At 32.6% G+C, this 15601-nt stretch overlaps 1 protein-coding gene across 2 annotated transcripts in view; it reads left to right on the plus strand.

Moving 5' to 3' along the window:
• Frl (formin-like protein) overlaps positions 1-15601 on the plus strand; it is a 146967-nt gene that overhangs the window by 126952 nt on the left and 4414 nt on the right. For both annotated transcript variants that reach the window (XM_035364208.2, XM_035364209.2), the window contains exons 22-25: positions 32-204; positions 6757-6858; positions 9999-10121; positions 11865-11970. In XM_035364208.2, the coding sequence (XP_035220099.1) occupies positions 32-204; positions 6757-6858; positions 9999-10121; positions 11865-11970 (504 nt within the window). The remainder of the gene's footprint in view (positions 1-31; positions 205-6756; positions 6859-9998; positions 10122-11864; positions 11971-15601) is intronic.

A 15601-nucleotide genomic window follows, 5' to 3' on the forward strand; every position in this document is an offset into this window, starting at 1 on the left:
GGAATTTATGGTATTATAATGTTTTTAATAGTTTCCATGGAGAATGTTTTGACTGATGTTCATGAATTGGAGAAAGGCATGGAATTATGTAAAAAAGAAATGCAGTTGAGGAGGGATGCTAGAGATGCTGCAGTCCTTAAAGAATTCTTAAGCAGTACTGAAGACAAATTGAGAAAACTTAAAAACGATACCAAAACTGCTCAGGTAATTTTTTGGTAGAGTGAATAAGATTATACAACTTTTGTTAACTTTATTGTTATTTACAACTTCTGTATATAGCTATAATAATTTTATACAGATAAAGTTTAATTCTTTAATCAGAAAATAATGAAATCATTTATTTTTTTCAATACTAGAAAAAAAAACTAGGTATTTCAGAATATATCCTGATTCTGCAATCAGTATAAAAATGAACGAAATCCACATGTTAAACATTGATAGTCTAGTTTGTATGCTTTTGATTCTTTCACATTTTTTAGAGCAGTGGTGTCAAAATAAATTTTTAAAATAAAATAAAAGTAAAAAAAAATGCAGTCTGAGGACAGCATGTAATGGTCAAATATGCTGAAGAGTTCATCACTGAAAAAAATTGAAGGCATATTAATAATATTAAAATTTATATAGCATTTAAAAAACTAAAGAACAAATGAACAAATGATTGAACAATGATATTGTTGCTAGCTACAGGATTATTGATGTTTCTTTTAGGAAAAAGTCAAAATAAGCAGGAAGAAGTAAAAAATGTATTGGGAAAATAAGTGCAATAAATAATGGCTAGGAATAACCCAAGGAGAATGCAAGTATAAAACAGTTTCTCATTAACACAGGAAATAAATTGTAACCTTCCTCATATCACCTTCAGGGTAAACCCTAACTCATTAATCAGCTAATCGGTAAGTCTCGCAGCAGACTTACGGCTCATTCACAGCTCATTCCCCAGCTCTCTGACCAGTATTTATAATCTGCTGCAGGGGTTTTGGAAACTTTGGAAAGAATCGAACACAGGACTTCAAAAATATACTTTTGCAAATCTTCCAGAAAACTGCAAGTTTTGCCAACTTAGCAATAAAAATTGCTCTTAAGACCCCACAGAAATTAAATTGCGTAAACTTGTTCCAATTGAGCTGTTTTTACAATTCTTAAATTGTTGCATTCAGAATTAAAAGATCTATAATTCTTGCAAATAACAAGTGCAGCAAATAAACACTTAGATAAAAGACATATGACCACAAATTCCATTTAACAGAAGATAAACAATAAAATTACCATTATAAAAACAATAAATAAATACAATAAGTAAATGAAAGATTACAAATATTACAACAATAGAGAAAACCGAAAATGTAGTAAAAAGAATTAAAATATTTGCAGATGTTTGCAACATTGCCCCCTCCTTAAGTACTGCACATCCTGGGAGTGCTATCCTCAAGATGAAAGTAACTAATTCTCATTACTATTGTAAGATGCAAGCGTGTCAGAGTGTACTACTTGAGGTTTTGATTAAAGCGTTCTTTGTATGTGCACTGCTCTGTTGTTCAGTTTCTTGATCTCATGGTAAGGTGCTTCCCAGAATTACTGTAGCTTAGAAGAGATTCTGCAGCGTTGCTTTGGGTTGTATAGCCAGATGTGATCACATTCCTTGAAGTGCCTCTCCTTTGATTTGCAATGAACATCTTCTAAACATTCCTGCTGTTCTTCCAGGTACTGCTTAGGGAAAGAAGGCATGGCCGGAAGTTGTCCAAAGAGCAGGTCACATGGCAGATGAAGATAACAGGCAAAAATCATTTGCGATGACAAAAATCCAGTGCTCTCATAAATGACACTCCTGTAAGCTAGCAGGAATAATGGCAGTTTTTGATCCCAGCCCTGCTGGCTCTGAGAAATAAATAGAGATGGTTTACTATTATTCGACTGAATCTCTCCAAGATGCCATCTGACTGTGAATGTAATGGAATAGTGTTTCTCTATTCTGAGAATTTTACAGAGTCCTTTAAATATGGATGGTGTGAAGTTTGCTTCTTGGTTCAGAAAGAATAAGAAAAGATATTCCAAATTGTGCAGTCCAGTTTTTCTCTAAATTTTTTACAACAGTGGAAGTTTCTTGATCGGGGATGGCATATGCTTCAGGTCATTTACTAAAGTAGGCCATGACAACTAGGATATGCCCTTATTTGTACAAGGTAAAGGTCCTTGAATGTCCAAAGCAGTCCTCTTGAATGGTGTTCCCACATTATGATGCTGTAATAATTCTTTCTTGTGTATGTGATTCCAGGCCTTTTTGAGCTTCGCTTGCGTCACGTGATTTGCAGCACATTTCTATATCTGGATAAATATTTTCAAATTTTGTGGAATGTCTTTGTTACATCAAAATAACCTCCAGTAAGGCTGCTCTGCTGACAGAGCAATATGCATTCTAGATCTCAGTAAGGTGAGCTGCTATTTGGAGCTCTTTACATTGCCAATTACCCATTTGTGTAAACAACTCCATCTCACAGGTAAAGAAAATTCCACAAAGCCTAGTATCTTTCTGTCATCTTGCCAAAGGGTACCATTTCTTGCCACCTAAGTTCCTTGTTTGTGGTTTCCATTAATTCCAATAATGGCCACAAATCAAGATCTTCCATTTGGGCCTTTCTCAGCTCTTTGTTGCTCCGGAGATCATACCCTGATGTTAAGGAGTCTGTGTTAATTTGTCTGACAACTGGAAGCCATATTTTAACTTGACTTTCAAACAGTGTTTCCACTTTTCTGGACAAGATCTTCTCAAAAGTGCATCAGTATTCTCATCTAAAATTCCTTTGTGATGTTGAATTTTCGTCTCATTTTTATAGATGCTGTAGGCCCACCAGCGGCCGAGCAGTAAAGTCGCTGAACACTGGCAGTTTGGTCTGAGGTCTGAATCCCGCGAATGGGCTGGCTGCATAGGCATTTTCGTCGTTTTCCCCATGTGTAATGTGTATACGAGTCAGTTTCCCTTAGAAAGGCCTCCAGGAAGGCATCCCTTTCCTTAGACAGATAGCCCTAGTGTGCTTTGCCATAATTAAATAAACCAAACCAAAACAAACCAAACCTATAGATGCTGTATCCATCTATCCAAATTTACAAATTACAAATTTCTAATAATTACAAATACCCAAATTACAAATTTCTATAGATACTGTCCAAATTTTTTAAACTAAGCCAACTTAATGATGCATGGCCGGTGCGCAACAGGAATATCCGAGAATAGAGGTAGTGGTAGAAATGTTCTACTGCCTTCACATTGGCTAACAGGATTTTTCTGTTGGCACAGTAATTTCTTTCTGGTTTAGAGAAATTAACAATAAAATAGGCAATTATGTACCCATGGCCACTAGATTCTCATGAAAGAGCAGTTCCTTCATTACTGGCATTGGTATCAAGAATAAAGTCATATTAACCCTCTGAGCATTACGGGTTTCACCCTGAAATTTCAAAGTTCCTAAAAATGTCATTAATAAGTGATATTTTCTTGATTTTAATTAAAATGACTCTTTCATTTTGTACCTTGATTCCTTTTCTTCCAATATACATCCAAACTGAAATCAGATACATTAAAAGCTAGCAGAAATTTTCATGTATAATGAGTGTGGAAGGCAACCTTCTGTACGAAATTTTCCGGCCTTAACGCTGAGAGGGTTAAGAAAGCATCCTTTAGGGCAGCAGTGCCCAACCTTGTGCTCGCCAATCGTTTTGTATGTGCTTGCCAGCTCGATTAGGTACCATAAACAAAAAATGTTTTTAAAATAGCCATTCCATTTATATTTCTTAATTGTTAAAATATGGTAAGCATTTATAGTCATAAAAGATATCTTTCAATACGTTATAAAATAACTGATTGCTGACTGAGGAACTTGATAGTGAACATGGAATCTTATTGCATCATTCCGATGTTAGATGGCTCAGCAGGGGAAAAGTACTTCAATGATTTGTAGAACTTCTTTCGCCAATAAAGCAGTTTTTGGAATTCGGAAATGAAAGTTATTAAAAATTGGACGATAATAATTGGTTATCCGATCTGTATTTTCTCACGGATAACAGCTAAACTGAACAAACTGAACGAAGATCTCCAGGAAAAAAAAAAAAAAAAAAAAAAAAACCTTTTTCAATTGACTGGGACTGTAACTGCTTTTCAGATAAATTTGTGGATAAATCAGATGAAAGGAAAATATTTTACCCATTTTCAGAATTTATCAAGCCATATTAATAACCACAAGGCAATTGAAACAGAGAAATACTCGGAAAACCTAAATGCACTGAAAAATAATTTTGAACTCCACTTCTCTGATTTCCATAAAGTTTAACCAATTATTATCATTTATTATCTCAACCAATTATTTCAATTATTCATTTCAAACACATTTGCTGAAATTAATATTTCAGATGTATCACATAAGATTGCAAATATGTTTAACAAAAATGTTGATGTTTTGGAAATGTGCTCGCAATAGGCCAAAATGTGCTTGCAAGACGCCAAAGGTTGGGCACCACTGCTTTAGGGTTTCAGTCGATGAAAGTTGGCTTAAGAAAACATCCTTTAGGGTTTCAGTCAATGAAAGTTGGCTTCTGTTAGGCCTTGTGATTTGAGAGAAACTTTTGACAAACTTCTGCAGTAAGTTGAGAGATTAAGAAGGCCTCTTAACTGATGAATGTCTTGAGGACAACACCAGCCATAAAGTATTGATTTTCTGAGGATCTGTGTGTACACCTTTGAGGAGATAATGTGACCAAGGTAGCTAAATTTCTCGACTATATAATGTACATTTCAAAAGGACTGAGTTTCTGCAGCTCGTTTTTGGTGTTTTTTTTTTTAAATGTTTTTCAAAAGTATATCCAATAATAATGTCAAAATGCACAAGGCATGCCTCATATGAGAGTCTTTTTAGAACTGTCTCCATCCTTTTTATTTTCATGGTTTTACTAAAGCCCTCTTCAGGTCTTTATTATCCACTATCTAGAGTGCTTGCATATTTCAGGATACCTGACTGCATCAACAAATAATGGATCCTGACTGCCACTCAGTGTGTCTTTAATTTCATGACTGTATAAAGAAATGTGTTAACTTTTCAGTTGCCAGTTTTGGAAGGGTCTCTTTTGCTTTCTGCTTTCGATTCTCAAGCTGCAGTCTGTGATAATCCTTAAGGAATGTTTCACTAAATTGCAATTCTAAAGCATTAATTAAGGTGTCCACTATCTGAAATTTTTTCAGGTGGCAGTGTCGGTAAATTGTCCATTTCCTCGCCTTGTAAACAACCTACTAAGTTTTATGCTTTGGTGCCTGGGTCCCATTGATTTGCTTGAAAAATCTGGAATAATGTTTTATGCACATTCAAAGATTACTTCCCATCATATGATGAGAGCTTTTATTGTGGGACAAGATGGCTGAAATGTTTTTCGGAGCAGAATTAGATGGAACATTAAAGCAGGCTGAGCTGGCATGTTGCCTTCATTTCTGCAGCATTTGCTTCTATCAAGGTCTTCATGTTTGTTTTCAGTTTAGTGGCATTTCCATTGATAAAGTTCTTTGTCTCAGCAGAACTTGCGTCCATCATTTCTGTTGCAATGTAATGTGAATGAATTGGATACATATCCTCTTTTTAAAACACAAAACTTATATTGAGTAGTTACACAATATATAAATATAAACAAGAAAATGACATATAAAACTTGTAGATGCAAGAACAAAAATAATGAAAAATAAACAGCATTCTAGTTGCCTTGCATATGTGAATGTCTGAGTCCGACAGTTCAACTGAATTAATGTTCTTTGGCATAGTGCCAAAGCAAAACAGAATTACATTGAGTAGTTCTGTTCCTGTGTACTGGAACAATTTCCATTGTAGCTTTTAACTGTTCTTCTATCCTTCTGGTTACTGTCATTCAAAGAAATCCCTAATTTTGACAGCAAATGTTGTAAGCTACAGGATCATTAATTTTTCTTTGAGTAATAATAGATAAGCAGAAAGAAATTAACAATTTATTAGGAAAATAGGTACAATAAATCATCTACACAGCACAATAATAATGGAAATAACTTGAGGAGAAGGCACAATAACATAATAAATGAATAATTATATAATGAATAATTCTATAATTCCTAACACATGAAATATATCATGTGCTAAGGAGTAACAATCATAAAGTTACTCTAATCATTCTCAGGATTATTTCATAGTTCAGCTAACCACTAAGTCTCGCATTTGATTCACAACTGTTTCATGGTTGAACTCCCTGTTCTCCGACCCATATTTATATTCTGCCAATAGTGTCTATGGAAACTTCTGGAAGAAGCTGTTGTAGGTCTTTGAAAATGTGTTTTCGTAAATCTTTCAGAAAGTTGCCAAGTTGGCGATAGATCTGATGTTGCAAAAATTGTCAGGAATTCTCCTCAGGAATTAAACTGCCTGTATCTCAAGTTCTAATTAAACAATTTTTCAATTCCAAAGCTGTTGCCTTCAAAATTAAAAGATCTATAATTCTAAACAACAATACAAGACATGTGGCCACAAATTACATTAAACACAAAATAAACCATAAAATTACCATTATAAAAAACAATAAGTAAATAAAATGAATAAGCATACAAAATATTACAACAATACAGATAATTAAAAATACAATAAAAAGGTTTAAAATATTTGCAATGGTATGTTATTTTTTGTAACTTGATGTTAATTTTAATTATGTAATTTTTGAGAAAATATACTCAAGTAATGCAGCTATTTCTCAAATCCACAGGATGCCTATTCTGATTGTGTAGAGTATTTTGGAGACAGTGTTCGCTCTATTGCTGCCAATACTTTCTTTTCACTGTTTGTACGATTCACTAAAGCTTTTAAGGTAAGGTTTCTTTCAAAAATTTCTCTAATATTTTATTGTCTAGATGAATTTAGATACACATGCAGTATGCATATGCAGTATTTACATATACACTTACAATACTTCGAAAATTTCTCTGTGTTATGTTTTCTTGTCTAGATAAATTTAAATACACATACAATATTTATATGCAGTCGAACTCCGCTATAACGAATTTAAGGGGACTGAAAGTTTGGTTTGCTGTATCCAATTTTGTAAGGGAAAAAAAGGGAATATCTAACAAAATAGTGTAAAAGTTGATAAGACGAATTAGACAGTTCCCAGAAGATGTGACTAGTAACTTGAATATAAAAAATACATTTATTGTTAACTATAGTTATTATTACACACAGTTACTAAATTTCTTTTTTGTTGTTTTCCAGTTTTACCATATGTTACTAATTTTATACGGAAATTTGCTTAGCTTAAAAGTCCTTGTTTGAACCCATCTCTTCCATTACACTGTTTCACTTAAAAAGCGCATTTAAAGTTATGAATAAACATTAGCCTTGAACAGTGCTGTCTGACATCTCAGTCAAAGAGCTGATTCAAGCTCCTTTTCTCAATGCATCAGTGATTCGTTGGCTTAGTGCAGTGGGAATGAAGATAAAAAAAGAGTAACTTATAAATGTTTTTTTTTCATTCTAATAATCTAAAAAAGATGAATTTAAGTCAGTAACTTTTTAGTCAAAATCGCTGAAATTCTGGAAAAATTTTGAAAATACAAAAAATTTTCAGACCAAGATGTCAACAAAGTTAACTATATTTAATTTTTATACATTAGGAAGTTCACTGTAGCCGTATAAAATTATGTACAATATTATAGGAAATTGAATAGGACAAAACGTCCATTTATATGACAAAATTTTATGTTTATTTATCTGTTATAAGCCAGTTTGGCTGTAGCAGGGTTTGAACGTGTGTATGTATGTATGCATATATACATAGAGAGAGAGACAGAGAACATTTTGATGACAACACGATAAACTGTAAGAATTTAGATGGTGGATGATGGAAATGCATGAAGATGTGCAGCAGTCATTGCTTAGCTGAATTCTTTTTTTAATTGCTGATAAAATAATTTTCTGATTTAACTGCAACTAAATAAATAAAAGATATATGCTCATTATATAATTCATATCCACATTTTTATGATGTATGTGCAATAAATTAAAAAAGCCTTAATAGCAAGCTCGAACTTCATAAAAAGGAAGAAAAATGCAGGTGGAATATGCAAATTACAGTTTGAAAGTCTAAATAAGACTAATTCAATTTTAGTTGAACTTCATTCGATTGGTTAACGTAAGTTCAGTTCACAGATATGAGTTTTGCAATTTCTTGAAGTGTTCTGTAAGTACCTGCATCATTAGCATTACATAGGAATCATGTGAAAAGGGTTAATTTGAAATGCTTCAGTTCAAAGTGGTAAAGAAAGAGGGGCAGCAGACCTCGGATCATTCTTCCGGAGTGTGCTTGATCAAAATTGGAATGAAACTGTACAATTGTTCAATGGAACTAAACCTCTATGACCATTTTGTAAATTACTGATGTCCTGTGAAAGTTTATCATGATTCATATTTAATCATAGCTCCAAAATCCTTTCAAATTAAATCCATGTTTTAGCACCGTGTTATTAACTCAAAATGATGCTGTAATGTCATAACACTTCTGTTTTCAGGGCCCACCAGCAGCCAAGCAGTAAAATCGCTGAACACTGGTAATTCTGACCTGGGTTCAATTCCAGGCATACGGACTGGCTGCATGGGTATTTTCGTGGCTTTCCCCATGTGTAACGTGTTTACAAGCCAGTTTTCCATATGAAGTCCTCTACAAAAGCATCCCTCCTCTTAGGCAGATAGCTCTAGTGTGCTTTGCCGTAATCAACCAAACCAAACCATACCATTTTCTGTTTTCACAAGAACATTAAATTTTAATAACTAACTGTGTTGAAAGCTGCTATTGTCAGACTCTAAAGCTTAAATACTGGCTGCCCTGTAAAATAATAATAAAATAAAGTTAATTAATCCATCTTTTTATACACACTTTTCCAAGCTAGCTTCACCAGGTACAATGACAAATATACACAAAATATAAATAGTCTGCTTTGCATATACATCATATCTTTTTAGAATTATTTTTAGATAAATTGATATCTATGCAGTTACACATAATGTTCATTCTGAGATATTAATAGTCACAAGAACAGAAATTTCTCAAAAGCTTTGATACTTTTTAAAAACTTCCAAAGTAACTATTTTCCCACTTGATAGATAGTGTTAGAGAATTGAAGTGTCAAATTCATAATAGTCAGGACTTTGACGATTTTGAATTTTTGATCAGGAATTTAGTAAGATTACATGTAGAAATTATGAAATAAAAAATATGAAAACTTTTTTGGTTTTTATATCATTTATACATTATTTTATATTAAGGGAAAAAATTAACGTACACACAGAAAGAAACCACTTAATATTAACTTCTCTTACCCCAAAAAACGTAAGTTGTTTATGCAGTTTCGTTTTATGTGTTAATACTTTCTCTCTAATTTTATCAATAGACGTAATTTTCTTGTTCGGTTACAAAGTTTCATTTTTCAAATCCTATAACTCCGAATTCCCATTAAATAATCATTTGAAATCTTTTCATTCTCAATTACCTCATTATCTCTTTCTTCACAAGAAGATGGCGATATTTTCAGAATTTAATGTATACTACATGTTTTGCCATCCATTCATTAGTTGACGATTGGCAAATTGTCATCACATCACAGTTTTCTTCCCTGCTGTGTGTCATCATAATCATCTTTCTTGCTGTGCCAATGAAGAAAGTCTTCAGCATTCACTTGTGTACAGGGGGAGATAAGACAATAAAATGCCACCACAGTCATTTCAGAGCCAAAAATGAAACTGTCATTCTTAGCCAGCAGGTGTTTGAAGCCAAAAACTATTTACAGGATTATTCAAAAAAAAAAAAAAAAAAATGTTACGAGTTTTATAGGATGTCTAGATAATAGATTATTCTGATTATTGGTTAGTGAATGTCCATATTTCAGACTGTATTATCACTGCTGTTTATGATAACATTATATTATCATTAATCGTTATGAATTCCTTGACGTGCAGCAAGCTGAATTAGAAAATGAAGCAAGGAAAAGACAACAAGAAGCAGCAGCACGAGAAAGTGAAAGGCATGCTGCAGAAAGTATATCAAAAAAGAATAGCTTGAATTCTAGGAAAAATAATCAAGTAAGTAGCAATATTTTTAAAGTTTTGGTAACAACAATAAATAATTCTTATTAGTAAAGAAATTTAAAGTACATGTGGCATTTCTTATACTGAACATAGTTTTCTATAGTTATTCCAGAATATTTATTCATTTTTTAAGGAGCAGCAACAGCAGATATCTTTTTAATTAAAGGTGTGTGTTTTTGTATTATGTATCAGATTAAGGCATTCAGTTAATTGTCACTTTTTTTTTTTTTTTTTTCTGCTTTTGATATTTTAACCTTTTTGAGATGCCATGCCTTTGTTTAAATGTTCCTTTGGCATGGATAGGAAGGAAATCGAATCTTCCCACAGAATGGAATTCTCACAGACATTGTTAAGACTAGGTTTAGAAAAAATCACACAAAATATATTTATGTTGTGAGGTCATAATTTTTGGTGCTGTTTAAGTTTATTACTTAAGCTATCATGTACATTAAAATTACCATTGAATAATCTTTTTCTGTTACTTTACATGAAAATATATTTTTAAAAAAATTGCTTATTTTGAGAATTTTTGGAATTGTCATTCAAATTATTTACAAGTTTTAATTGATAAAATACATTAATAAACTTTAAAATTAATAAAAGAAATACAAAGAAGAATATTTACAAAAAGAAATTACAAAATCTTTCATGGGAAACGGAAGGCAGGCGATCTGTGAGCTCACTCTATAACAAAATGTCCATATAAAAATCACTAGAAATATCACTCCCTAACATTTTAGAAATGAATCATCACTCTCATCCATGTCACTAATTGGCTTATTTACCATGTAGGTATATCCTTCCTCTGATAAATAATGCTTGCTGTGCATAGTAGACTGAAGTCAAGGCTTTCTGAAAAACAAATTGAAGTACACAAAATATAAACAATAAAAGTAACGCAAAGCATTACAGAACCCTACATAAGAACCCTAAAAGACCGTGCATAGTTGCGAAAAGAATAATAATAATAATAAAAGATTCGAAGGGATATCAGAAATGGGAATGTTTGTTTTATGTGGCGAGTTAAAGAGCTGAGTTCTGTTTGTTTACTTGAATGAGCTAGTTTCCTTTAGAAATTCCTCCACAATGGCATCCCTCCCTTTAAGCAGATAGATCTCTTGTGCTTTGCCATAATGAAATGAAACAAGCCATCACTGTGCTTGTCATAATATTGTTGTCATAACAAGTTTTGTAGCATTCTTAAGTGGATGTGGAAAACTTGAAATACTAAAGTATATGTGATTATTTAGTCTGCTGCATATCTGTTTCATAAAATTCTTCATTAGTAATCAAAACAACCAGCAAAATTGTTCTGAACCAGAATACTGTCTCACAGTTACACTTTTTTTGTAGTAGCTGTGTTTAAAAAAAAAAAACTGTACTGTATTTTTGCTTTTTGGTCTTTTTATAGAAGTGGGTGTCTCTAATAAAATTTTTGTTACTTAAAAAATATACTGGTATAAGTCTTTTATAAAATCAAAGGGAATATTTATAAAGCTGGCTTATAGCTGTACTTCATTTCAGTATTCTTATAAAATGTTACTTTACATGCAGTGAGATATTATTAAAAGAATTATTTTAAGAACATTTTCAGAAAATAATTTTTAACTAATGTAAAATATATTCTTTAAATATTCATTGCTAATCTGTTACATATGTGTAAATTTAAATTATTATATTATACTGCCTTTTAATTAAATTATTTATAAAAGTTATCTTTTATATGTTTAATTTTAGGAAGCTGTGATTAATGAGCTGAAAAGCAAAACAAGGCAAGTGAAGGAAACTCGTTTGCTGAAGCAAGATGAAGTGTATAATGGTGCACTTGAAGACATTTTATTAGGTAATTAATCTTTATTGCTTTACTTCTCATTAAATGTTCAGCTGAAACAATATGCATCCAAGTCATAAGTATGTGGATCTAAATAATCTGCAATGTACATCTGAATATACAAAAAATATGCAGCATAACAAGATAATAAAACCAATAGAATTTTTACTTGTTAAAATTTTATTTTGGGGAATACTTGCAAATAGTATAATAGATGGGATTTATGATCTGTAGCACTAATTTGGCCTGTAAATATTTATGTTATTTTTTAGAAACTATTGGTGAAAGAATTATCCTAAATAAAGTTTTAATAAAATTTAAAACATGAAATACAGTGTACTCTCGATTATCTGTGCATGGTGGTGCTCATTCATGCACACTCAGTTGTAGAGACATTAGGTTATTTTTTCACAGCAGCAGAGATGAAAAATTAGCAATGCCGTCGCCGTGACTCATACCACAGACCTCTCGAATTCGCATCGAACGTGCTGACGACTACACCAAGAAGACAGGAGAAATACTTTATATACTCCCCCTTTTAAAATGCGACTGGGGTTTTAAGGGACCCAACCGCCAAATCCTGGTGGTGAGAAGCATCATTCACCACCTTTTAGTTCGTGCACCACTGTAGAGACATTAGGTTATTTTTTTGAAAGAGAAGGAGACATAAAAAATGAGCAATGCCCTTGCCGGGACTCGAACCATGGACTTCTCAAATTTGCGTTGAGTGTGCTGACCACTACACCTTGAAGGCATGCCAAGAAAACAAGAGAAATACCTTATACAGTTACCAGTTTAATTCAGCCGTTGGACGAAGGTGTAATATCATCAATGAGATGACTTTACCATTCTGGTCTTCTCATAACTCATGCTAACTAAGAAAGATGATGATTTATTGAAGTTCTGGCAAAAGTTGGCATTAAAAAGTGATTGGCATGTCTCTATGTACTGGATGCCATACTCAGAATAGGGAAAGCGTGATCAAAAGTAAAATCACTAACATTGGTTCGATGGTGAAAGATTATTCTCAGTATTTAAATCGGAGATTTATCTAGTTGGGAAGAAGCTGGCACAGTAACTGAAGTTGTAATGCCAAAAATCTGAAAATATCGGTCATGAAAACATCAAGGGATGGCTCAATGGTGATTCGACCAATCTGGGGTTTCAATGCTTGAGTTTTGCAGATATCATTTAAAATGTCACAAGAACAGAAGTATAGAATGGTACTGAAAATATAAATGAAGAAGATACTGACATTACATTAGTCTCAAAACAGCAACAACTTCTGCTGAAATTCTATTGGACTTCATCAACCAAAGGGGATTCGAATATAATAATAAAATAACACTTAAAAAAATGTGCTTTCTTTCTTTTTTTTCTTTTCTTTTTTTTTTTTTTTTTTTTTTGTTAAGAAATAAAGACACACGAAATGTGCACGAAAATTTATAGTTAGCATTATCTGTGATGCGCTTTCTCAGCATTAATCTGGATAATCAAGAGCACACTGTACAAGTTATTGTTAATACGATCAACAGACAACTGACTCTTTCTGGGTTATCTGGTCTTTTCTGTCTGCCTGTGATAAGAAACTGTTGTCCATGCAATACCATAACAGCAAATCAGTGGTGTGCAGTAAGCATTTAAATTAGAGAAAGATTAATGAAAATTAAAAAGACAATCATGATTTGAAAGAAAATAGGATATTGCATTAACTAATTTTATAGAAACTAGTCATGGTTCACTTAAAATCTGCACTTAAGGGACAGCTGCAGTAATGCATAATAATAAGTTTTTAACATTGCTGCTGCTGATAAGAATGACTGTAGAGTTAAATCCTTCTTTGCGCAACCTCATATTAGACAGAGCGGCGAGTTCAACGAAAATGAATCCCATTTTAAGGACTCTATGAAACTCTGGCCTGATGCCTGCAAGCCTTACCTGGAGCTGGGAGGTGATCTTTCTCAGCTTCCCTAAAATAGGAGCCAAAAAAAAAAAAAAAAAATTGACCTTTGGACATTAACCATGCTGTCTGATCAGAATTATTTTAACTGGAAACCCAGTTTGAGAATGCCCTTCATCTTACAGCAGGGGCTCTTGTTTAGAGATCTCAACATACACAATACAGCTCTTTTATGCGAATTATTTTTAATCAGATGATTTTATGGGGTTTTTCTTTTTCAAGGTAGAGAGAGTCTTTTTAAGCTAAATTATACTTTTTATATAGCATTTTGTTGATAATTCAAAAATGTGAAATAGACTTTTTTGAGACTCCCTCCCCCCTCATTTTAGTCATGATGCTTTTCACTTTTTTATTTCATAAACAAAATTTCTTTCTGCAAAATGTTTAGTGTTCAGAATGCCTAGAAATCACCTAGTACTAAATCCAGGCTGTATGAAAAGATATTTTAGAGATATCCCATCAACTTCAGACTGTGTTGGCTGATGCACAGAAGCAGCAGACACAAGAGCATTATCGTGGAGAAACGGCACTCTTTCTTGAAAACAATCTAGTCATTTCTTCATCATAGCTCTATTGTGTGGGTTTTCGGGATGTCAGGAACATCATCAGCTAGTTATTGTCTATCTATGAATTGGCAATTTTAATACCTGTACTGCAATGGATGGCTTGCCAAAATGTACTTTAAATAATTGGCATATCTCTATGTTAAAAATGCTACAGCATTATTGAAACATTAAAACATGGTTAACTATGATATTTTCAAGTATTTTATTATGGCTGCTGCCATTTTATAAACAGTAGAACCCCAGTTATCTGATCTAATGTGGACTAATTCTACATAATAACTATGTAGCATGGATTGATACAAAGAAAATTGTAATACTGTAGTCTTATTGGATGTACTATAAAGAATTAATTAACATATATGTAGTTGTATGCATATATAAATTATTACAAACATTCGTGATTAATGCTAGTATGCACTGATATAAAACATGCAGTTCATTTGTATAGATATACATGTAAAATTAAATATGATATGGCACCTGTAATACAAATGAGTACAGTAGCATAACATGTCACACATTTTTAAAAATTTAGTTAACAGCCTTCTCTTTCCGCCCTACTGCATAGACAGTTTTTATAACATCATGATATTGGCTGGTGATGTATTGTCTTGATATACTGTGTAAAGCAGCATCTTTTCAATCATGTTAGTCATCAGTAGGATTGATCTTGGTTTGAACATTCCCATGTCATCATCATTAGAAATTTCATTGTGTGTAACTATATTTACAGTAGTTTCATCAGACAGCTCAAATTGTTCCTAATCTTGTATTCTGAAACAGGGTAAAGATGGAATTCTTAACTTTAAAGCTTGAATTATTGCTAAAACTGATTTCTACAGATTGTTTGCTTTTTGAGCAAGGCTATTTTAATGATTTTTAAAAAATATATTTTTATTGCAGTTAATATTATTTTAAGTCTTGGATAACGCAGAAACTCTGTTAATCAAAATTTGGATAATTGGGGTTCTACTCTATAAAACTCAGTCATATCCAATGCATGTTTTCACAGAGACATCTTTTTCATCTGCAATAACAGAATATACTTCCCTTCATTGAGATTGAATATTAAAAACTGTGGTTGACCTACTGGGCATTCAAACACGTTGATATATAA

The sequence above is a fragment of the Stegodyphus dumicola genome, chromosome 8, assembly GCF_044657685.1.
Source record: "Stegodyphus dumicola isolate Sdum_Otavi_A_Nest chromosome 8, ASM4465768v1".
Taxonomy (NCBI): domain Eukaryota; kingdom Metazoa; phylum Arthropoda; class Arachnida; order Araneae; family Eresidae; genus Stegodyphus; species Stegodyphus dumicola.